Consider the following 22,937-nt stretch of genomic DNA (forward strand, 5'->3'; position numbering starts at 1 on the left):
TCTTTACAGGGAAGACAAAGACAATGAGAGTAATTTTTCAGTACTCCTAGCAAAGGCATGTTAAAGTGTAGAATAATCTGGATTATGCGATTTAATATGCTCAGATTCTTCAGTACAGGTGAGATACGGTGTGCTGCATGTTGACCACAATACACAAAGGGGACTTAGGTAATGCGTGGGAACTGATGATGATTAAACCTTAACCTCTACGTCACTTGTGGACACCTAGGACTAGGTCAGCCTTGATCTCAAGTTGTTAGCTGATCGGTGGTAGCACGTGTAGTAATATTTAGCTCTTTAATGCCATTTTTATCTGCAGATCTCAAAGCACTTAAAAAGGTGACTTACTCCAATTTTATAGATGGGGAAACTAAGGCACAGGGAGGCAAAGTGACTTGCCCAAGGCCATCTAGCAAACCAGAGGAGGAGCCAGGAATAGAACCTCAAGTCTCCGGAGTCGCAGTCCAGGGCTCTATCGCCAAGTCCCCACTGCTTCCCAGCAACTAAAATGAATTGGTGGGTCTCAGTCCTGTCTCTGAAAGACGGGCATCCACTTTAGAAGGGAAAAAAAACCCAAATAACCTGTATAATGGTATGAGCACATTCTACACGAGAAGTTCTTGTCGAACGTAGCACAGGAGGAAGCTGCTTTGTGTCTGAAACAATGGAACAATTCAAGGTCAGCAGGCAAACCAATATGTCCTTGAGAAAGACTTAACAGCCAGAACATTAGACTTGCTGTTTATCTGCCATAACACTGTTTAGCCCATGTGAATCTCCAGGTGTTGTGTTACATGTTAAAGAAACACTATGGGGTTAAGTCTTTCTTCACCTCCGCAGGTTCCATCAACGCTAACGCAAACAGCGTGATGTTCCAAATCAAGTCAGAAGCCAAAGAAACAAACTTCATCGTTTTAAAATCAATTTCACATACCATTTTTATTTCAAGTATTAGCTCTAAGCTATTTACAAATAGCCAAAAAAATATGAAATCCAACAACCTGACCTTAATTAATTGCTTTTCTCTTTGCAAATAAAACTCATTTAACTTGAATGGCAGTTTGGTGAGTGGTTGAGAAAGGGGCTGACTCATGGCTCAGGGGCTTTATTTCCACTTGTGCCACAACTGTAACACCCTAAGGCAATGTTGTTCAGTGGAGAAATAAGTACAGAAGCTTTGAGACTTTGTAAAGCACAGTAAGAATCCTCAAATAGGAAGTGCTCTATTAAGCCATCGCTCTAGTACCTATTGCTGTGATAGCCACGATTGTATTAAAGGTATTATCACTAGAGTTTAAGTTAACCTAGCTATATGGGACCAGGTTTTATATTGAAGTAGTAAGTTGTTTTGTATAGGTGCTTGGAGGATGCAGGGAGGAAAAAGGGATGAAGAGATAAGAGCTTAAGGGTAGATTTTCCAAAGCACTTCGCATTGGCCCAACTCTGCTCTCACTGAAGTCTATGGGAGTGTTACCATTGACTTTAATGGGAGCAGAATTAGGTGAACACTAAAAGCTTTTCAAAATCCAACTCTAAAGCTGCGGCTCCTGCTGACTTTACACCTGTGCTTATGATAATGGCATGGGAACACTGAGCACTGACAATTCAAAATCACTTTCAACCAGTCTCAACAACAGGAATCTTTCAGGAGCCAGACAATGTGCATTAGCTTTTCGAGACACAAGCTGCCTTAACAGATATTTATTGCACCAAGGAACTGATGTTCTAACTATCCCCAAGGCAGAGGGGAAAAGTACACATGGGGTGGGAGTGAAGAAGTTTTGCTAAAAGAAACAAATGAGAAAGTTGTCAAGAAACCCCCTGGACACTTTTTTTTTTTGTGTACGCAAAAGTTTAAACAAGTTTATTGAAATGATCAAACCAATTACCTAATTGATATGAGTTCCTCAACAAACTCTGCCATTGAACCAAAAGCAGATTTCTGGAGCCAGAAGCATATTCCCCCTGACTCCAGTACCCAGGAGAGAAACCAGAACACAGGAGAAAAGGGAAACTTGGAGCATATTTTTTCTTGCTAAAGATTACACAGACCTTCACGTTTACATTATATTCAAAAAAGGAACAACAAAAGAATTTCTGGTAACTTCAGGTGACAAATCAGTGAGGCAGAAGATTGAGAAATGGCTGACTACCTTCTCCATATAAAGGAGAGGGAGTCTGCTTGAACGTCTACAAAAAAACCACAACGGTCAAATTATGCATGTGCTGAGAATACACACTACAGCTTCTGGGATGCTTTGCATTTTCAAAACCGTTCATGGACAAAACCAAAAGCGTGTCATTTACAAGCACAAATGGCAACTGATGAACAATTTTGTACTTGGGATCTATGCTTGGAATTTTTAGGGTCCAATCTACTGCAGGCAAAGAAACTGGTCACCCTGTAGAGCAAAGACTATGAGTATGTCTATACTACATACATTGACGGAAGGGATTTTTCCATCAATGTAGTTAAGCCACCTGAGAGGCGGTGTTAGGCTGCCAGAAGAACTTGTCTCTCGACCTAGCTGCATCTACACTGCAGGTTAGGCAAAAAAGCACTCAGGGTGGGAAACTGTTCACAGTCTTGAGCAATGTAGCTAAGTCAATCTAATTTTTAAGTGTAGACCAGGCCTATGGTTACATTTGTTAGTGGTTTCCCAAGATCATGCTGTATACTAGGCCTAACAGTCCACCCAGAGAACATACTTAACTACCATGAGGGTTAACAGCCGTTTCTAACACATACACACACAGTTGCATCCTTTGTTACAACTGCACATCCCATAAATTTGCTGTTTTAAGCAATCTAGCTGTACCATCTGGTCATATCATGGATATTCAAGACAAACACAAATCAGAAAGCAAAATGTCACACCATTTAACCTCATTATATAAAGCTTTGTAATGTTCTGATTTGTAATTCCCACCTAGTTCCCTGTAAACTAGGTAGTTAGAAAAAACACTCTGTGTAAAGTACCCAGGGAGGCTTATGTGTATGAAGTAAGATCAATAATAAAACAATGGCTGGCAAAAGTAGCATTTGGTTAAAGGATACAGGAGGAGCAGTAGCTATTAAGGTGGTTGTTTTTGTTTTTTTTTTTACATAAAACCATAACTCTGGACCATATATTGAACTGGGAATGTCTACAAATAAAGAGATTTTGGAATTCTGGATCATAAGGCATCAACTAGAATTAGGTGAAAATTTCTGCAATTTTATTACCTTACAATTTTAGGCTTCCAAAATTCTATGAAACTGCTCAAAAGCAGCCCCATTTTAAATGGGAATATTGTGCAAAAACAGGACCCAATTTCCCATGGACAGTAAATTGGAAGATGATCCAATTTTGAGCATTTTCAATTTTGTGCAATTCCCGCCCCCCCCACATTCCAGGGCTGAGCATCTGGATGTGTCAAACATTTCCTTTTTTGGCATTGCCTTTTTTCTTACACAGCAGAAGTCTACTGAAATTTTTCTACAAAATGCATATTCTGCTGGCTGGACAGATTGTGAATGGTTCTATAATACTGGCTAGAGACAGCCTGTTCCCTAGAGTGGCAAAACTGTAGTGTCTGTGCTGTGGCTTTCGAAAACCTGGGTGGATCATTGATCTGGTTTATATGATAGTGCTAAATCTCAGATAGCTGCGAAGAGGGCGTTATCCTTGTTCATTAAAAAACCCTTGTTTTTCTACTCAGTTCTCCCATTCCTACCAGGTCCATCATAAAAATAACATTTAAATGTTGTTCAGAGACAACATGGCAACAGCACCAATTTTGTTTCTGGATATAATCAAAATTTTTCACAGGCAAACAAACTTACAAGCACATACTTGGCCTTTTGTAAGATCCCATCAAATGCTTTAATTGACTTTATTTCCTTCTCTAAAACCAAGATATTTAATTGTGCTAAAACAGCTGGTCAATAATTACAGTGTCTCGTTAATACCAGTTACAATGCCATAAATATACCCAACATAGGTGATGACCGTTCTATAGAATTAGATCAGATATTCCTTTATATCTGCATCAGTCACTTAACCTGCACAAGCTTATGACTGATGGGCAACATACTCATACAGTAGGTCAACAGGAGAAATAAGCTTCTAATATTAAACAACCATATCTTCATAAAACTTTGTTTTATAATAAAATATCTTATTAAACACAACTTCCTCTATGTGTATGTATGTATATATCATACATGTGTTGGCTTGGCGTTCCATTGCAGGGCAGCAAATGCATTTTCTGCCAAAATGGGCAGCAAATACATCCTCAGTTATGCTACAGCTTATAAAGCACATTCTGCAACAAGAGTCCTTAAAAGTAAAACTTCATATTACACTGTCACCATTTCATGGTTCTTTATTCTTATTGGATCAAGTCAGGTCATGTGGATTCCATGTTATACATGCAAGCCGTGGTCTGTTTTATACTGCTCTTCTTGATGTTCCCAGGAGATCAACTTTTACAACAGAAGACCAGGCACAAATAATTAACTTATCTTGAATCCTCTTATTTCTATGTTTACTCTAGATGTGGAACCACTCTCAGTTGAATAGTTCCTAGATACTGAATCTGAAGAGTATGAGATTATATCCCTCCCTGGACGATCCAGGTAAAATATGAAGAGAATACACAACTCCAAGAATATAAAGGAGTTCAGTAACCCAGACAAAAGCATCACGAGAAAAAGTGCACAGGAAGGGAGAGGATGTTAAAGAGCTAAGGTCAGAAGTTCATACGTAACTGGAGCCCTTACTACACTGCTTGAAAAACATTTTTTTAAAATGTGGTTGCTTAAGTCAGTGTAAAGTCTTCAACTTGTCAAGGTGACAGAGGAACAAGGGAGGGCACTGTAAAGGGAAACAGCTGTGTGATTTACAAGAGATACATAAAAGGGCTGAGGATTTCACTGCAGGATCATAAGAAAGAGACCCAGCTCTAAAGGAAAAAAGGGCCTATTTAAAATCAGCACACTATGCCCATGGAGAGTTTGGTGGAGGACACGGGGGAGGGAATCTGGATTGCGAACATCTGCTTTATGATAAATGCGAGTGGTTTCTCATCTACTCACCTTCTACAAACTGATGTAAGCAAAACTGGTACCTATCTTAAACAGGGGGTCCACATTAAAATGGTAGGGGGAAAAGTGCTAGATTAGGATAGGTTCCTGGAGCAAGAGTAAGAACTAGGACTTTATACTAAAGAATAGGACTTGGTCAGGAGAATGATTTTAGTGTTTCTACTCTCAACACAAACTGGCCAAAGAGTAAGTGCTTATTAGTGGACCTTGCAGGCAACAGGGAAAGGACATTCAAAGCAACTCCACTATGCTGTTCGGCATACTGTTGTGCTGTTAATTTGGATTCCCAGTTGACACAAAACCCATCCAAGAATGGCCAGAGTTTTCTGCTAATCAGCATATAAACATATTTGGCCAAAATACTGTTAATTCCAACCTTTAGTAACATCAGATGTGTCACTCGACTACACACAATGCCAGAAGTCTAGTGAAGTTGTAAAGTTTGCACGAGATCAGAGTAGAACTGATTACTCTAGATAGTGAGTTTTGGGAGTAAAAGATTTTTTTATTTGTACATTTTCTCTCTCCCATGTTATTTACTCTTGCAAACAAAGTGTAGTTTAGGATACTCTGAATACTCGAGTTCTAAATCAGGCTGAATACTGCTTAAAATCCTTTCACTAACCTCAACAACAACAAAAATTTAGAGACATCACTTGGCTGGATAAACAGCAATTCAGCTATTTATAGCTGGAGTCAAATAACTGGGCGAACAAGTGCGGAGTCAAGTCTTTAATCTAACAGAATTACTGACCAAATTCTGCACCGAGCTCTGACTCCTTTACTGATGGACCGTAATACCCTCTTAGCTTGAAGAGCTGACTATTCACGCTAAACTCACGAGTATACCGGAAGAGGAACAAGAACATCAAGGTATGAGATATCCTGAAACACACACACACTGAAGTCAGTTATCTCCTCTTAAGTTCATTCGCATCAGATGGTGGCATGTCTCTGGCAGATTTGGGCACACCACCTGGGTTAAGAAGTCAACTGGTATAAAAACAAAACAAAACCTCAACCCAACAACCAACCTAAAAACCCTGCAAGAAGTCTTTAACTCGTGTGTGTGTGTGTGTGTGTGTGAATGCACAAAGCCAGAAGACATTATTTAGATTTGGGCTCCACAAAAAATTTGTCTCCATCCTGAATGCCATAAGAATGTAATGCCCGTGAGTTGTATTTCATCTCCTCGGGACCAAAGGGAGCTTCATGGTCGAAGTAGTAGAGCAACATGTTGCTTGTTGACAAATGCACTACAGTTTTTAATTGTTTCTTTAATTCTGCCACCGTCTGATCTAGACGGATGGATATTTCCTCCACCTTATCTTTGAAATGAACTTCAACCTTCGCGCTGCTCCGGGGCCGAAGATCCACTACTGCTAAGGGTTCCAGCTTTCCGTATTTTGTTACTAGCTCATGATACCTAGAAAATAAGAAACAGAGAGCTACGTCATAACTGCTCATACCACTGTCACACTGCTCTCAAATTATTTGCGCTCTGTAACTATAATACTGATGCCTTCCACCTACAGATCTCCAAGGGGTCTCTGCAAATAAGTTGCAAGGCTTAATTAATACCTGTGAGTTAAGCATTGCAACCATTTTAGAGATTGGTAAACTGAGACTCAGAGAGGTCGAGGGATTTGGCCAAGACACACAGTGATTCAGCAAGAGCCAAAAAGAGAACCCAGGCATCTTAACTACAAGTCACCCTGCATCTCCATTTTAACAACTAGACCACATGGCATTCGCCAGTTAATCTGCAATCAAGTTAAGAGCTAATCAATTAACTTGAGGTGAAATCTCTAGTGAAGACAATCCTCTGTTGCATGAAGAACACTGTTGAAGAATTCAGTAATTTAGAAGTAATACAGAGCCCTCCTCATACACTGACACTGTGCATGAACAGCAAAAAAATGCACCAAATACCTGGTTTCACATTTGCCACTAAATCTTGGAGATTTAAGGGAGGCCATCCTTATAACTCACTAACTACATGGGGCAATATTCATTCCAGATGAAAATCAACAGACATAAATGGACTTCCACAAAGGATGAATCTAGACCGTGATGTTTGTACTCTTATTTTCCATACAATGCTTGGGAAGAAGTACACGTTTTGATACGAATTGCCATACTAGGAAAAAAGCAGAAGGGCCATCTACTGTAGTAAGCTTGTCTCGGACTACGGCTAAAGCTGCAAAGGAGCAAAGATATTAGACTGAATGGAAGGCAGAATATAGTGTTTTAGAAGAAGGCATTATCAGCAACTCAAGATGTGTATGGAATACCTGTGAACCGCTCTGAAAATACTCATTTCATCAGTTAAGGAAACTTGAGAAAAGTTATTCAACAACTGGAAATTGTTCTAATAGCAGCTTATGTCTCTTGCTCAAATATGTGACTAAAAAGTATCAGAATTAAATAATACTAAATAATAATAATACAAAGCACTTTGGTCAAAATTTTCAAAAACTGTGAGTTTAGATGCCTCAATTTTAAGGTACTTCATACCCTGAAAATCAGGTCCTTTTAAAATAAGTGCTGAACCCCCCATCAGAAGGCCAGTTTGAGCTGATACAACTTTAGACTTTCTCTGAATCCAACAAGCTGCAGGATGGATCACGGAACTTTCCCTGGCTGGAGAAGGGTGCAGAGAGAAGTAGTGGCTTGGTGGCCATGTTGGTTCGATGGACTTGAGAAAACAACTAAAGCCTTATCCACACGAGGAAACTGACCAGTAGAACTACAGCCATCTAATTATACCCCTGTTGCTATGCTGGTATCATTCCCCAGGGGGACACTATTCCAGAATAAAAGTGAAAAATTATACCAGTCTAAGCTAATTTTTATTCCAGGACTACATCCACCAAGAACTATACTGCTACAGTTCTGCCGGCCAATTTTCCCATGTAGACAAGCCCTAAGAATTGTCTTGAAAAGGGCTAGCCACCCAGAGTCGTTCCCTGGAAAAGGCAAGTTTCTTCTCTACTCCTTGCCACAGCTGATCTCTCTCCCATCAGGGAAGAAAGGTAGTATCTCTACTGATGGACTGGGAAAGTGGCAAAAACTCAACACAAAGTACAAAGGAATTGAAATGACAAAGCTAGAGAACTGCAGACAGGAGGTAACATTTCAGTCTCTCCCCACAGTGGGCTGCACAGAAAGCTCTTTTTGTTTCCCATCTGACTCAGAGCTTAATGTGATCAGTGCTGAGTCACTGCCCCAGTCAGGGGATGATGGAGCCTGGCAATATCGGAGCCCTCGGGGACTCATGTTAAATGTAGGAATGTTCCTTCACAACAGCAGGCCCTCTGTCTGCACAGAGCATGAGGTAATGACCACAGTGCACTAGGATTTCCCTATCCTCTCAGGCAAAACGAGCCTTCAATGGGCAGGAGTGCCCAAATTACAGGCCACTGCCCTGTTCTTACAATATACAGGGAGATACAATCAGGCTTATTTAGAAAACCATTAGCTCAGAGAGGAGGAAACATATTCCCCATATTTTACAAACAAACAGTTAAATTAGCATTAATCACCTTGACACAAGGAATGAGGATTTCCCCAGTGCACTTCCTTATGCCTCCAGCAGGAGACAGAGTAAGAGAGAGAAAACACTTCTCCAATTTTGGTTGGACGTATTCCTGGAGGTTTCGTCCCAGGACATAACCTTCAATTAAAGATTAATCTTTAATTCCTGGAGAGGCCAGGACAATCCTGGAGGGTTTGCAACCCTAATATTTGCAGAAAAGTGAATAGTTGCTTACGCAGAGCGCGCAGCAGACTCAGAAGGTCTGCGTGTACCTGAGATGCACTGGGCTCCTGCGGGCTGCTGGCGAAAAGTGGGGATGAATAGGGGGACCAGTACAGTGGAGGAGGAGAATGAGGGGAAGTGAAAACACACACTGTAAACATGCTGTGTGTTCTGAAACATTAGCCCAATTTCCCCTCATGGGGAAAGCCGGAAAAATCTCACAGCCTGTTTCTTGTACCATAATCAAATTCTGCAGTAAAACAACTGTATTCCCCCAAATCCATAAAGGTCTACACACAGTACTCATTTGGTATTTCGATAACAAGGTTATAGGCACCTCTGAGACTTACACAATCACCTTCCACCACCTGATAGACACTGACTGCCAGAGAAGAAGATCCGGAAGAAGTGAACCTGGCTAAAACTGTTCGATATTCTATGTACGAATAGTGGTCCAGACAAGCACGTAACTCATTAGAAATCCACCTACAAGAGGTGTCACTCAAGAAGCAGGCCTTAGTTTTAACACAAGCCACTGAAGGATGGAAAGTTATGCTATACATTTCACTCCTTTTCCAATTCATGCCACATGTAGGCTGCAAATACTTACAATGCAACCAGACTGATTTAAAGAGACAGAATACTCTTTTCTTTATAGGTAATAGGATACATCTCTCTAGCCAAGAGAGTCATTTCTGTTTGCAAGCTTTTCATGTCCAGACATGTCCAGCTCAGCTGTTTTTGGCAGAATTTCCAGGATCCCTGTATGGGCAATGCTGACTGCATCCCTGCCAGTTAATCAGCTACACTTGCTCTTGATCTAACTAGGAACAGACTTTAAAGACAGGTTTGAGAGCAGATGCCAGACTTGGAGGTGGGGGGGGGGGTGAGAGAGGTAAGAAAATTCACTTCAGAAACAAGGGACACGAGGTGTGTGGGGGGAAGGGGTGGGGATAAATTGGTCCAGGAAGTGAAACCTGAACTCAGCACTGGAGACACCTCAGCCATCTGTAGCATGGTCTGAAAAGGGGCAGAAGCTCTCTGGAGTGGAAAAACAGCGTTTAAGGCTTCCCAAGTTGCTCAGAGAAGCTGTAGGGATGAAAGCATTCAGACAAAGAGCCCATTGACCAGGAAGATGGATGCAATGGTCTTTAAAGGCAAGGAGCTGGAGGGGACACACATTTCTTTCATCTTCCCCTTAGTCTTACACATATAGTGTAGAGAGATAGCAAGTTGCTCAGTAAAGCTTTCACCCTAAATATAAATCTTCTTTACAGGAGTTAGATGATTATGACTATTTCAGACTGACAGCATCGAGAGGACCCCATTAGAATCAGTTCCACTGCGCTAGGTGCGCACAAACACATAGGAAGACACAGTCCCTACCGCAAAACTTACAATCTTCATAGAAGCTTGATGTGTAATTGAGCCTAAACCCAACTCTCCTTCTCTCAGTAATTTATCATTTGGTTATATACAGGGCACCCATCATTGTAGTATTTAAGCAGAGATCCCTTTCACTGAAGTCATTCAGAGGCTGCATGCAAGAAATTGTTTAGTTCTTTTAGTACCATCTCCTGCCCCTCCCAAATCACCCTTAGGGTCATCTGTGAATCGAGCCTTCTGATGCCGTGATTGCATGGATAGGTTAAAGCTGCAGTTCATTTGTTTACTGAAATCATCAGATAACAGAGCATATAGTTTTTGGCAAAAAACCCACACAAACTTGTGATCTGAGTTTTTAAAGAGGGAAAGCTTTTATCCCTATGTACATTCTACCCACCAGATGGCACAAGGATTAGCCATTTTGTTTGGCACCAGAGAGAAGTATTAGTAGGGGCTTCAAGAGACTCCAGGAGGCAGGGGGATTAGTGAGATGGCAGTCGGGGCTGCCTCGGAGAGGCAATGAGGATCATGGACAGAACAGTGTAACAGCTCTTGGGAGGCACTGTTTAAGGCTGGATCTGACACACTAGTGAATCAATAAGCTATCAGACACACCCCGCATAGGAGTGTGGGAGGAGATGATCAACGAATATGGACTGAAGAAGGAAAGGATGGTAGGAGGGCAAGGAATTTTTTGGTGTTACAAGGGCCAGCCCTGATTTCCAGTGTCATTTCATAGCTGTTAAGACACACTTTCAACTGAACACTTTCAAACTAATGAACATAATTCTCCTTTCCTATGCACTGCGCTTTCTCTGAATTCCAGCTCCCAAGTTCATACCTGAATGGGACTTCCTCTGGCGGGAAGTCCAGGTAATACCGAATGAAGAATCGCTCAGAGTCTTCTCGCTCCCCATCAGTAATGACACTCCCATTAAGCTTGATGATAGATGGCAATCTGCATGAATACACCGAGGAACACTGTTAATGAGGATACGAAAACCTAGCTGTATTGATCAGCAAGACTCTAGAGCCAACAGCAGAATGCGATTTTATCCTCAGGGCTGCATAGTTTCGATCCTAAAACCTCGCTCTCCAAGTACTATGCAGTGTTTTGGGCAGTAATTAGAATTATGCATTATTTGACAACATTTTTATTTCTGTGCATATATAATAAATATTTAGCACTTGTCTAGAGCCTGCCCATCAGATGATTTCAAATCACCTTACAAAGATTCATTACTTACCTCAAAGATAAGTACATTCTTACTATACCCATTGTACTGATGGTTAAACTGAGGCATGGAGAACTTAAGTGGCTTACCCAAGCACCACGACTCAGCAGCAGAGCGAGGAATGCAGTCCTGATTCCCAGGATTAAGCATTAGATTTTCAAAAGTGACGAATGATTTTTGGGTGGCTCACTTGAGACACACAAAAGCAGCCTACCAACCACCCTTTGAAAATAAGGCCCCTTTAAGGCATCTCAAATTGGTCCCCCAAAAGTGTAAGTTACTTCTCAAAATTTAAAACCATTGCCTCCCACATCCTATGGAGAAACTGCATAAGATTTACGTTCCTTCTATTAAGGTTCATTCTGTGGTCTAATCATTAATATGGGTCAGTGTACTGCGGGTATTAATTAGAGCTGATCAACACTTTCACAGAAACTTTTCTTTTTTTTTTTAAATAATTTTTGCAATTTTTTTTATTTTGCTCAAAAATGTTCCATACAATTAAAAAAAATCAATTATTGGAAATTAAAAAAAAAAACCCAAAAACCATTTTTTATTTCTCTTTCCCACCTTTTTCCCCAGCAGGGTGAAGATGGGGGAGTGATTGTTGAAAAATAAAAAATTCCAAAAAATGAAAACCAAACAAAATGAAAACTTTGTTTAATCCAAAATATTTCATGGATATTTACATGGAGTTTTTCTACCAGCTCTACCAGGTACACAGTAATATGTACTATTCTACAGTATATAATTGCTTTATAGTAATACAGTATAGCATATATAATTATTGCACTTTGTTCACTCACACCAAGAGGGGTAGCTACACATTTTAATCCTTTAGGGCACACCCAACCAAGAATCTTACCCATCTTCCTGAACAGCTACGTAACCCAATCACTAGAAACGTGGGACCCCAGGAAGCATAATCCCAGTTCTCATGACCTTGACGCTACCCTTTTATCACATACTAAATGTTCTATTTAAAACACGAGAGATTGGAAATGTGGGAACATTCTCAAAGCAATATTTATTGTACAAATAGAAAAGCAATCCAACAAATGTTTCCCTAATATAATGTCTAACTTGGAAATAGCCAGTGATGCTGATTCTATACCTGTTGAAACAAGTATATAAAATTTCTAATGGAAAAATACAACTATATTATTCAGAGGTTTAAGGTCATCTTAAGTAGCCAAATTGTTTTGAAGGCCTGCTTCAAGGCCTATTTTAAAGTCAATAGTTTTCGGACCAGTACCCATAGTTCCTGACAGACTAACATCTATGACGGGAGCCTTCTGTTTAGACTGTTTCCACTTCCATGTTCCTTTCTCATTCTGCAGAAGTTCCAAGACCTTCCACAGCTAACATTACATAAGAACAGCAATACTGGGTTAGACCAAAGGTCCATATAGCCCAGTATCCTGTCCTCCGACAGTGGCCAATGCCAGGTGCCCCAGAGGGAATGAGCAGAACATGTAATCGTCAGGTGCATGCATACCACATGAATCTGCAGTGCCCCAACACATTCTTCATCTCATTTCCCACCCCCGCAGAAGTTGATTATCTCAGATCATGTGACTGTGCAGTATGTTTTACTGAGCAGAGCAAACAAACACCAGACCTGGCTATTAACAGCTTCCTCCGCTCTTCGGTGGTGTAGGACTGCAGAAGAGGAATTCCTAGCAATCTCACCTCCTCGAGCTTGGGGAAAGAGTTTAGTTTGTCAATGTCTTCCCAGCAATGCAGACCTGCTTTAAGAAATGAGTTGTTTAAACACAAAGACATACAATATATCAAAGAATACCAGATATAGCCAAAGGTCACACAAGACAGCTGTAGTCAATTCATTCATTTTATTATCCATTTATCGTTGTGTTATTTAGCATACGAGTTGACCGTAACACTATTTCATGGATCTCAACACAGGAGAACGACAATCTAAATTTGTTTGACAAGTCAGTGCATTTCTGGTGAAATGCTAGAGACTGAATTCCCTTATTCAGGCACATGAAGGAGCAGCATTAGCTCACCCATGCTGTCCTATCAGTCCGGAGAGACAATCTCTGAGAGGGGAGTTCAATCTCCATGACCTATTCAGTCCTTGGCATCTCTGCTGAATGACAATTAGCATAACTTATTATGGCTGTTTTGATAAAAAGGACTCTGGTTAGTACTGCTGAAGCCAGACTTGTGTCACTTCAGGGACCACCAGCAGCCATCAAATGGTGACTTTCAGAGACTACCAAACTAGGCCTGGATTTGAACTCATGACCTGCAGGTATCCTATTCCTTTTAATGAAAATATTTTCACCCAATTCCAGCTTTCTGCAGATCTGTACTGGGTTGTGAGAATTGAAGCAAAGTTGTGAGGAAAGCTGGGGATCAGATGACAATCTATGTGATTGTGTGTTCAAGATTAACTCCGATGCTTATCTTTGCTTCCTTTTGCTGTGGCAAAAGACAGATGCTTACATAGGATACTTCTTACATGCACAGTCTAGCTGTTAAGTCTAATGTACCAAGTATTACATACTTCTATTAGAAATTGGTGGGAGGTTTTCACCACTATAATAGATAAAAGGAAATCAGCATCTCTAAAAAATTGAAGGTCTGATTTAAGCAAACCCAAGTCACGTAATCAAATAAAGGTCAGACGCTTCTGTTGTTCCAGGGACTGCAGCAATCTCAAAAGGTAAGTAATCATTCAGACCAGAACTGCAATTCCTTTGTGTAGTGGGGCATATTGTAGAGAGATATTTGTCTCCTTCTTCCATGTCAATTGTAATATCCTGTTCAAGTCAACTTGCAATTAAAATACATTCCCTGGGTAATGAAGTCAGCTGTGCGTGCATACCACTTGCAATGGGATATAAATAATAGCTTGTGATACTGGCTCAAAACCCTTCTCGCTTCTACCTGTGGATCACTCAGCTGGTGGTGATAGTAGACAATGACTGATAGATAACTGGGTCATATTCATCCTCTAATTAAACTACTGCCAAGAACCTGGACTTTGCAGGTCAAAATGCTGTTGTGCCTGGGAGAAAGCTAACAGAGGCAATTGCATCTGAAAAAGGAACAGATTATTTATACTGCTGGAGGTGTCCACTCTGAGGAGAAAATCTGGTTGAACTCCCACCATCCCACACTGAGATGGTCCATCACAACTCCTGTGAAAACCAATCACCTTCAAAACACTGGAGATCTCTGCTAAACCACAGCAGCCAGCAAGACAAGAAGCAGGTTTAAGCAGGACCAAGTTCATCAATATTTAATATGCAAATGCCTCAGTAATATCAACTGACCATAGCTGTTCCTGCGCCTGCAACATGCAGAAACAAGGCTTAAAAAATGATTTAATGTAGGCAGAGGAATGAGTAATAAACCCAGAAGTGTACGGTCTAATGCTTTAATTCACTTACATTAGGGTGTGAATAAGATGACATCACTATCAACTATTCATCCTCCAGAAAATTGAAAGATATGGGATCTTGCAGCAGTGGCCATAATTGTTATTTCACCAGTGAACCGTGGTGATATACTTTCAAACAGCAATCTCAATTCAACTAACGAATTACCCAAGCTATCCAAAATACAGTGGTGCATTTCATCTATTTGACATCTTTCCACTCCATGTCATGCCTTTATTTAGATAGTTACTTTGGCAAGTCCAGCCGCTGCGGAGAAGATGTAAAACGATCAGTTTTCAAGAACCTGCCATACCCCAAGTTCCCCCCTACGTGTGATTTAATTCACGGTTATGTCCTCATTGGGCTCTCTGTTCACTGGGGCCTCCTCAGATCATCAATGTGCTGCATAGTATCCAACAGCGTTGAAGGTCTGGTTCCACCCCAGCAAAACTGCCTCCCACAGGATGGTCCTCTCAATGACTCAGCATTTTTCAACTCTAATTTATAAGGTTTATTTTCCTGTAGCTAGCTGCAGTTTTACTAAATGGTGTATAGCACTGCTTGGTGCTTACATTGCATAGCACGTTGATACCTGTGAAGGGGCTTTTATTAATACTTTAAGCCAGGGTGGCCAACGTGTAGCTCCGGAGCCACATGTGACTCTTCAGAAGTTAATATGTGGCTCCTTGTACAGGCACCGACTCCGGGGCTGGAGCTACAGGTGCCAACTTTCCAATGTGCCAGGGGGGTGCTCGCTGCTCAACCCCTGGCTCTGCCACAGGCCCTGCCCCCACTCCACTCCTTCCTGCCCCCTCCCCTGAGACTGCCCTGACCTCACTCCTCCCTGCCCCTCTCCAGAACCTCCTGCACACCACGAAACAGCTGATCGGGAGGTGCAGAAAGGGAGGGAGAGGTGCTGATCAGCGAGGCTTCCGGTGGGCAGGAGGCACTGGGAGTTGCGGGGGGAGCTGATGGGGGGCTGCTAACGTATTACTGTGGCTCTTGGCAATGTACACTGGTAAATTCTGGCTCCTTCTCTGTCTCAGGTTGGTCATCCCTGCTTTAATCTCTCTATGGCTCTGAATAATAAACCAATTATGGATTAAGTGAATCTATACTAGAGTCTGTGTATTGATTCTTGTAAGTTAGGGAGAGGAAAAGGGCCCATGATTGCTAGTAATTATCAGGCAGCCGAACTGGAACAAAAACTCACCAGGAAATTCATGGCAGAGTTCTTGAGAATGAGAGGATCAAATAAACACTAGGAAAACAGCTGTAATTGAACAGATTTTTTTACCCAGCACTTTATTCCTAGGTTTTCCAAATTCAGCTAATGAACCGCGCACATCTGGGAGATGGGAAGTCGAATGTCATTTAGCACCTGTGATCTGTCCCACAGCTACCTACCATTGGGGCTTGGAGGAACAAAGAGTGTTCACTGCTATGCCAGTTGATTCTCCATTCTCAGCTTTTGGATGAGAAAAGTCTCTGGGGCTTATTTGTAGGGAGGCCTCAGCCAAAGCTTCTGGCGCACCATCTTCCACACATACAGTTAAAGAATCTAACATCTAAACACAAGTGATGGGTTTTACTCTGCTTGATCCCCCAGGTGTGCTCCAGTAATGCACATACAAATGTGTGCGCCTGTAAGTGGACGCTGGGTCTAGAGGTTGATTAAACTGTAACCTACCCTCAGAATGCAAACTGGCTCCTCAGTCACTGACATTCCAAACTACTCTTACTTATTCTTCCTGAAAACACGGTGGCTGGAGCATAGAATGCCTGCTAGCCGTTGGAGTACAGCGCAAAGTTGCATTTTTCATTACTGCTATCAGTGGTTTGTCCTCATCCGGATGGTAGCTCAACTACTGTAGTGAATCTTGTGCACCTGGGTTTGAATGACAGCAACAGGTTGACACTTCAGTCTGAACCATTGTTTAGGAGCGAGAAAGTGCCAGAAGTGGCATGAGAAGCCCAAAGAAACAGAAAAGGGTAGGTAGAGGTCTTGTTTATTGTCTTCTCCTCAAATATTTCTCAAGTTATCAGAGTGGCATCTGTTTGTGTGTTCTCAGATCAGAACCATTAGGAAACGGGGCTTCAATGTTATTCCTAAATCTTAAATCAGGGTCACATGTAACGAGGAGTTCATCGTGATGCCCGTCCATCAGTTATTGTCAAGTTGATGCACAACACACCCATCTATTTAACTGCAAAAGTTGCATCCTCTTTACAAAAAATACTGCAGGAAGATCTTTTGTATGCTCCACCACATTCCCACTTTTGAGATCAGTTCCTCTCTGGATGATGAGGTGCATGAAATCATCTAAGGTTCATCTTAACTGACCTGACAACAGTCTTTAAAACCCATTCTCAAACAGTTATAGCTAGAGGTGGGCCATGAACCAAACTAGGGATGTAAAAGGTTAACTGTTAAGAATTAGTCTTACCAGTTAACTGCCTTAACCATTAAGCGCCAGCCATAGCTGCTGGTGCTGCGCAGCCCAGCTGGAACTGCCCTAGCCCCAGTCAATTAACCATTTAAATGATTTTTTAATCATTTAAACGGTTAACTTTTTAAATGGTATTTACTTACCTAACCCAAATCAAGGAAAGAAAAGCTACTTACAGTAACCATGGCTGCTCAACATGCTTTGTCCAGGTGGATCCCATTCCTGACGTGTGCACTGGGAGCGGAATCCACATTTTGGAGAAGTTTAGATCCAGATCTAACTTCCACAGCTTGGAAACCTCTCTTGTTATAGAGAAATAGCCTTCTAATGTGGTTTGGGTGTAGAGGGAGTATGACTTGTGTTAGACCTTTCTCTAGCCCGGTTAGTGACCTACCACACTAGCCAGACAGCTTCTATTATAGTCCTGCTTGGGCTGCACTTATGAATAACTTTCAGACTTCGTCTAAAAGCTGGGGCAGACAAGACTGAAAACGACTGTAGTCACTGGCGCTAGTATATGCTACCCAGGAGTCTAACAAGGATATTCTACTGTACAGGCTTGTGCTTTCTCCACCTTCTCCGATCTGCTTAACACACAAGTAGCCAGCAGGAAGCTGACTGCAGACTGCTCATTCCTAGCAAAGATGTAGGATGCCACTAGCAAAATAACATTCTTCTCCCCACCCTGTTAAAGCACAGGTTTCGATTTGCACCACAGTGAGAATACTACTCCTCCTCTCTGCCATTTACACATGGAATATAAAAGAACATGCTGCTTTCAGTACCTCACCTGATCTGTGCAAGCTGATGGATCGCAGGTTAGGGAACAGCCTTGCCAAAGACTCATTTGATTCTTCAATGGTTGTCAGGTGATTGTTGGCCAGGACAAGCGTGTCCAGAGATGGAAACATAATTCCCAGCTTTCGAATTTCAGTCCAGTCTTGAAGGTTATTGTCAGTTATGTGGAGTAATTTGAGAGACTGACAGCAAACTGAAGAACAAGACACTGTTTCATAGTCGTTAAGGCACAGGAAGAGCTCCTCCAAGCTGCACACAGAAAGAAATATGCTCTTACTTGAAAGCTTCTTGTTAAATTGTAAACGGTCTTACCTAGGGGCCCCTGTACACACAGTTTTCAAGAATTACTTAAACATGAAAGGCCCCAGCACTCTCTGAAACCTCAGTGTAGGTAGGACTTCCTATACCATCTTTCACTAGATGGCTGTCAAAGCGCTTCAAACTATATTTTGTATATTTTCAGTCAGGCCTCCACTTGCACAAATCTGCACGCTCACAAATGGTGTCTATGTGCTTCACTGGTGCCAGTACTCACTAAAAGTTCTGACAACTCTTTGGAATAGTTTCACAAGTAACCTTTAAATAGTTAACACGTGCGCATAAAGAAATGTTAAGAGTTTATACCCAACAAAATCCATTGGCTAAGGCCCAACTCCAACTAATAGGTGTTGCAGGTGAAAACACCACTAGCTTAAGGGCTTGAACAAGCATGCCAGTTTTTAGCACTGTTTGCACCTTGCACCAAATTGGGCGTGGATAGGCTGGCTCATCACTGCACAAGTGGAGGCTGAAAACCCATTAATGTATTTAGGGATGTTCCCATCACCAAAGTCATGGAGGTTGTACAAGAGATTTAAAATGAACACCAGGAACATTAAAGACTGTTACCACACTATAAACCCCAGCTCCTGGCCAAAAGTCATCCACCACTCATGTGACCACTTTTAAGATGAAAGGAAGTGTGCATTTGTCAGATGACAATCATGTACCTAATTGCTTTAAATAAGGCATAACAAAAAAAAAATATTGTGAATCCTTTTAACTGGGAAAAGACTCTGATAAGCAGCCTCGCATCCCAAATAAGAGGCCAACAAAAAAGAAACAGACTGAAGATATTTAAAATGAAATATTGTACTGAATAAAGAAATGGGAATAAAAATAATGCTCAGTGGATGTTTTTATTTTTAATATTTAGCACATTTCTGTATTAAGACTAGAACTTAGAATTTCACATCTGATTAAATCTTTCTCAGACTACATTGGTAATGGCCAAACATGTCTCTATTAAACAGAATTTATGCTACCATTGTCCCATTTAAGCAGCAATCATTACTATTAGCTATCAGTAGGCTAAATTGGTTCCCTGGGAACAAAGTGGCTGGCTCAATTAAGGGTGTACTGGTTAAACAGAATACTATAATAATAGATTTCTTTACAAATTTGTATGAAGAGGAATCTGGTATCCAATTGAAATTGCAAAGGCATTTCAGGGAGGCAGAATGCCACTGCCAAAGTGGAAACTGGACAGGACCCTGAGATTAACACAAGAAAAGTGTGATGACATCTTTAACGACAATTGACCAGGACCTCAGATTTATGTCCCACCCAAAAGCCATTAGCACAGTGCATTGCCACTCATTCAGTCATAGCCCAGTGGAAAACAGTGTCACATGCTGAATCATCAAGGCCATAATCCATTAATTTATGCCAGTATTTAGATTTATTTAATGTGTATATGCACCTATGCAAAGCTCTAGGCAAGTTCAGATATAAAAATGCAATAAAACATTCAGTTGGCCCAATGGCAAGACTTAAACCCTTTCAAGTCCCAAAGAAACTAAATCCCATTCCTCTGCTCAGCCCACTCACCCCCACCCAACAGCCTTTCCTGCTATGAGCTTTGTTTGCATGCAGTGGACACTTCTTTCACACCATGCTCCCCATGCTTACTCTGGTAATTCCTGCAGTATTGTATGGACTGTTTCCCAGGAAGTTTTGCTGTTGTTTAGCACCAGTTTGCGAACACCAGCGAAAGATCCAGCACATGTTCTCTCTAAAACTGACAAATTCAGAGGGTTGGAACTCAGGTTTAGAAACTCCAAGTGAGGAACATTTGACACAATTTTACTGACCTAGTGGAGGAGAAAAAAAAAAACAAGAGAAAGAAACGTATCAGGAGGTAATCAGACCTCATTCAATAATATTCCATCTTGTAGAAAGGAATTCTCCAGCAGGACCGTGAGCCAAAGAAATTATATGGATTAAAAAAAAAAAAAAAAAAAAAGGCTTTTAGATAACTATCTGTAATTCATACTCAAACTATTCACTGATCTCAATTGATTGGCTAATTGCACATTTACCTCAACAGCTCATTTAATTACACTCTCAAGGCAGCTTGATAAGGGAAAGCAGATCCCTTGGGAGAGATCAGAAAGTCCACCTGAATACCAGCCTAAGAAATAGCAAGTCACAGAAGCCAGCATCTTAGAAGGCTGCTGGACCCTTCTCTAGGCAGAGAAAAGCAAGAGCATGTCCCTCGAGCGTATGATTGTTACACAGATCAGTTGCTCAGTTTTTCCACTGTTCCCCACCAGGAAGAGACCACCCAATTTTGGTTAAAATAAAAGACTGACAGAATTTCGTGGTACATGCACAATGGATTCCTTATTAGATTCCATTAATCTATGAAAGCACCAGCTCTCTTACTCACATGGTGCCGGACTGGAAAGGTTATGAATTCAATCCAAACATACATGTAATGGTGCTTAGGGCTAGCTATTCTGTTGGTATGCATCAGGTACATATGTGCGTAACTTGGGAATTAGGGTGAATGATTAGAAAAAGAGGTAAGCCAGGATATACGTATGAAGGGTGCAGAATATATTAAGGGGCATGTGATTGGGTGTGAAGAAGTGGGTGATGCAAATGACTTGGGGGAACTGTAGCAGAGGAGCAGGCTGTATAAATGGGAAGACAGGTATAGGGAGCACCATCTGGGGGAGGTGGTGAACGGATGTACATGTCTTTCAACTGATTAAGGCCAGTAGAATATGTTTCACAACTAAAATAAGCACAACCACAAATAAGCACTAAAACAGACCAGCTTGATAGAAACTAAGTTACCAACTTGTGGACTTTCTGGGATCAGCATAAAATGAGCTGCTGGTGTTCTCACTCCTGTTCCTAGTGACCATGTGCCACCACCATAAGATCACCATCACAGCTTGCACAAATGGACTCTTAAATTGGCAGCTGCCATAGAATCTGAACAAGCCCCACTGGAAACTCAACTCCTATCCTAACCCACAGAAAGGGCCCCTACAGTTAAGTGCTGAGCAAAAAAGCAGAATGGGAAAGCTTATACTGTCCCTGTCCTAGCAGATCTGTTCTGTGGTCAGAAGACTTACATCAATACTATATCCACTGCTTGTTTAGTGATTAGGAAATAATTTAAGATAATTTAAAAAAAAAATAAGGTTAAGTTTCAGTTTAGCTTTTTTCATGTCAATTTCCAGTCATTAATAGTGGGATAAAAGCAGAGCATAAGCAGGTGAGGACACAAGACAGTTTAATGTACTCTAATTATTCTACTACTACTATATTGCATTTATATAGTGCATTTCATCCAAGCACCTCAAAGCCCTTTACAAGCATTAATGAATTAAACCTCACGAGACCCCTGTGAGGTAGATGAGCATTATTAATCCTGTTTGGAAGAGGAGAAATCTGAAGCACAGAGAGGATTTCTAACTTTCCCAAATCATACAGAATTAGTGGCAGAACTGGGAATAGGACTCAGGAGTCTCAGCTGCCAGTCCTCTGCTCAAACCCTCTTGATTGCACTCCTTCAGTTAATGATCTGTACTGCTCATTAGCCTCTTGGTGGAGGGAATGATCGTTCCAATGCTTTGCACGGAAGGAATGTATATTTTTCACCCGCAGGATGAGTTCAGAAATTACTAATGAAAGTGGGTTAAATGCCTGTGGGCTCATCTATGCTATGAAGTCAGGTTGACTTAACTACACACTCAGGACAATGAAAAACATCGTGCCCTGTGGGATGTAATTATGCTGACCTAAGCCCCAGCATAGACACCACTAGGCCAATGGAAGAATTTTTCTTTTAACCTAGCTACTGCCTCTCAGAGAGGTGGATTTACTATATCGACAGAAGAACCCCTCTTATTGCTGTAGTATGTGTCTACACTACAGCTGTGCCACTGTAGCGTTTCTAACGTAGACATACCCTGAATGTGGCATAGTGATCAAGTTTATTTACTCTGACAGCTACAGAGCAATAAACATGATCTTCAAATGTGAACTACAACACTCTAAAATGGACACATTTACCTACTTTGAAATGACTGAGAAGATCTCAGATGTAGCAATAGAAATACAGCAATAGCAGCAGTTACTGCTGCTATTTAGCAAGGCACAGGCGTAATCGCTTTACCTCATGCCAGCTGTCAAGTTTGTTGTCAGAGAGATCCAGCTCAGACACATGAGCACAGAAGGCAGCAATTTCATTCTCCTCTCCTGCGCAGGTTATTCCACAGCTGTTCAACACCAACACACTTGGAAGGTTGAGGCGATCTGAAATGGGGAAAGAACAAGATGCCTTCCAGTCAGCCTCATATTTTCCCAGTTATAGAAGATCATCCCTTACTCTCATCAAAGAACAAACACAAGTATGAAATCCAGCAAAAGGAGGGGATTAATCAATAATTTAGTAGTTATATAATGATTTACATTTGCCAAGCAAGTCAGATTAAAAATCATACATTTCAAAACAGGTAACTGTATTACCAA

General features: G+C 41.3%; 1 protein-coding gene across 5 annotated transcripts in view; it reads right to left on the minus strand.

The window, feature by feature from the left end:
- Nucleotides 1-920: 920 nt before the first annotated feature.
- TBCEL (tubulin folding cofactor E like) overlaps nt 921-22,937 on the minus strand; it is a 31,936-nt gene continuing 9,919 nt past the window's right edge. For 4 of the 5 annotated variants that reach the window (XM_030538207.1, XM_030538208.1, XM_030538210.1 and 1 more), the window contains 6 exons: nt 22,582-22,721; nt 20,079-20,260; nt 18,121-18,377; nt 13,092-13,221; nt 11,077-11,193; nt 921-6,515 (listed from right to left, as the gene is read on the minus strand). In XM_030538207.1, coding sequence (XP_030394067.1) covers nt 6,197-6,515; nt 11,077-11,193; nt 13,092-13,221; nt 18,121-18,377; nt 20,079-20,260; nt 22,582-22,721 — 1,145 coding nt within the window. In that variant the 3' untranslated portion in view covers nt 921-6,196. The remainder of the gene's footprint in view (nt 6,516-11,076; nt 11,194-13,091; nt 13,222-18,120; nt 18,378-20,078; nt 20,261-22,581; nt 22,722-22,937) is intronic. The other variant, XM_030538211.1, reaches the window with a different exon arrangement.

The sequence above is a fragment of the Gopherus evgoodei genome, chromosome 19, assembly GCF_007399415.2.
Source record: "Gopherus evgoodei ecotype Sinaloan lineage chromosome 19, rGopEvg1_v1.p, whole genome shotgun sequence".
Lineage (NCBI taxonomy): Eukaryota > Metazoa > Chordata > Testudines > Testudinidae > Gopherus > Gopherus evgoodei.